At 24.8% G+C, this 2,727-nt stretch overlaps 1 protein-coding gene across 1 annotated transcript; it reads left to right on the forward strand.

The window, feature by feature from the left end:
• Positions 1-1,985, forward strand: LOC113553191 (protein CREG1). The gene is made up of 5 exons (XM_026956385.1): positions 1-536; positions 986-1,140; positions 1,318-1,437; positions 1,526-1,616; positions 1,698-1,985. Exons 1-5 carry the CDS (start codon positions 389-391, stop codon positions 1,880-1,882), a joined length of 699 nt encoding a protein of 232 aa, XP_026812186.1. The 5' UTR covers positions 1-388; the 3' UTR covers positions 1,883-1,985.
• Positions 1,986-2,727: the final 742 nt, after the last annotated feature.

Consider the following 2,727-nt stretch of genomic DNA (forward strand, 5'->3'; position numbering starts at 1 on the left):
AACAACAGTCAACAATATTACATATTCACAATAACAACATAATATTATAGTTTAGTCTGGTTAATACCTACCTACATTAGTACATTACGATTATAATATTGTATAACGCTATACTGCTTTACTGCTGTAGCCTGTGTGGTAAAGTAATGATGTAGCATTATTGCATTTAAACAGTGCGCATATAATTGAACCTGTATGCCCTTCTTTTGTCTTTGTTTCTCGATCTCTTCATTTGTGACATTAGTTATTTATACGTCACAATAGCACTACAAAATCGATGATTGTATATCTGTATTTCTTATAAATACTTTGTGATTCGACGAACATTTTGTTATTCCACAACATTGAACGTTCTGATCCTGATGTGTTAAAAACATAACTGTTGAAAATGGTTTTCGCTCAGTTCATTTTTCTAGTAATATTCATTTCTCAATTGTACGATAATGCAGAATGCATATCATTCTTTCATTTCACACAGGATCCTCCACCAGTCAGAGATATTGCCTTAATGTCCAGATATATTGTCCATCATTCAGGTAATAATACTTAAAGTTACTTAGTATTTTTATTGAATAATTGGTTTTAAAAATATTTAAATGTATACCTACCTAGTATTTTATTAAAAACCAAGATATTATGTTTTATAATTTTTATTTAAAAATATATTAGCTTTTGCTATCGTTAAATTAATAAAATGTTTTAAATTCACGCAAATGCTTATAACATAATTGCATTTTGATGTTCAATATTCATAAAAGACCCTTAAACTTATATTTAATTATTTTCAAGTACATAATATGAAATATAATATCTAACATAGGTACATTTATTTTATCAAATTTGTTTTTTATTTTATAAAATTATGTTATTTATAGTATAGTTAATAAAGGTAAAGTACCCATATTATTTATATTTTCTAAAAAAAATTTTTAATTAACCTATTTATTAATATTCTATATATATAAATGTCTATGCACTTATTTAGATTGGGCAACATTGTCTTACATGGGAAATCAGTCATTTATGGATGGTATGCCAATGGGTAGGGTGTATTCAGTTAGTGATGGAACAATTGATAATAGTTCTGGTATTCCTTACATTATGGCTTCACCAATGGACTTATCATTTCAAGATGTTGTGGTAAATATTATAATTTTCTTTACATTATACCAAAAAATATTAATATAATATATATTACATAATATGAAAAAATAATGATTAAATTAGTTTGTACATTTTATTATGTTTCATTTCACAGTAAAAATAAAACATAAACATGCTAGTATGGCTATTGAAATGTCTATATTTTTTTTTCAGAAAACAAAAAACTGTTCTCTTGTGTTAAGTTTAGCACAGTCAGATTATTGTAAAAGAAAATCTTATGATCCTGAAGATCCACGGTGTGCACAGCTTACTTTGACTGGGAAGTTTGTTAAGGTACCTTAAAAAATCATTATATAATTAAATACATATTGTAACGTATTATATTATTTTTTTGACTATATTGTTTTTAAATTTATTATAGTTGGATAAAACTGATCCTGAATGGAATGTAGCCAAAATTGCTTTGTGGACTAGACATCCTGTTATGCGTAAATGGAACAATCTTGTACCAGGTAAATTATTTCTTTAAGACATAATGTATTTAATTTATAAAAAAAAACTTTATTAATCTAATTATTATTTTATTGTTTTAGGTCATCATTGGCAATTCGCAAAATTAAATATTGAACATATTACACTTATTGATACATTTGGTGGTCGTAAATATCCAACTATTGTAGAATATTTCAAAGCTACTCCAACTTTTAATTATTGGCACAAAAAAAGACACTCAATTATTACAGTTAAAAAAGATGTTATTATTGATGAAGAATTTTAAAATTGTATAAGTGTTTATTTTTAAATTAATTTCATGTATATTATATTGAAAATTGCCAATTATAACTTATAGACTGACATTTGTGGTATCACTCATTATTTCATAGATATATATTGTTATATCTAGTTTTTGTGTTGTTTATTTTAAAGAAATTTATTTTGATAAATATTTTATTATAATCTTAATTTTATATAAATAGTAGATTATATTATGTCTCTTGAGCCATAGTAAATGTATATTTTTCTTATTCAATAAAATAAGGTATATATTATGTATTATATGTATGTATTTTTGTCAATGTCAAATAACCAATAGGTGTGTGGTTTATAAATCATAAATTGATTGTAAGCCATTTATTGTTAGGAGTAGTGTTTGGAAGTTGTAGGAATTGCATATTATTCTGTATACTCTTGATTTATACCACCATTATTCTCCATAAGTAGGAATATATATTTGAAAAAAAAAATATAATATTCATAATAAATTAATAATTTAAGTAAAGGTGTTTTAAGTCAGATAGATTAATAAAGAAAAAAAAATTTTAATCAGATTAGCTTTAGAAAAAATTTAGGTGACTTCGTTAACCATGTAGGTAATTATAGTGGTAAGTATCAACATGGAATATTGGACATGAGCTGGAGTAGTATTGTGGTACACGAAAAAAAATCGTTCCAGCAAAGAAAGGTAAAATATGATACTATTTAATAATTTGTGCAATGACTGAGAAGAAGGACATATTAGCTATTCCACTGCTGGTTAAGAGGAAATCCCATTTTATATTATCTAAGATAGGTACTATTTATTGTAAAATTTTCAGGTGAATTCATTATTTTATTTTTTAAGCC

Source organism: Rhopalosiphum maidis, chromosome 2 (assembly GCF_003676215.2).
Source record: "Rhopalosiphum maidis isolate BTI-1 chromosome 2, ASM367621v3, whole genome shotgun sequence".
NCBI lineage: Eukaryota > Metazoa > Arthropoda > Insecta > Hemiptera > Aphididae > Rhopalosiphum > Rhopalosiphum maidis.

Excerpts from the sequence above, each read along its gene's own strand:
- LOC113553191 (XM_026956385.1), top strand. The coding sequence starts at position 389 with ATGGTTTTCGCTCAGTTCATTTTTCTAGTAATATTCATTTCTCAATTG. Across the intron at positions 1,141-1,317 it reads TATCATTTCAAGATGTTGTG|AAAACAAAAAACTGTTCTCT; the intron begins GTAAATATTATA and ends TTTTTTTTTCAG. Across the intron at positions 1,617-1,697 it reads ATGGAACAATCTTGTACCAG|GTCATCATTGGCAATTCGCA; the intron begins GTAAATTATTTC and ends TTATTGTTTTAG.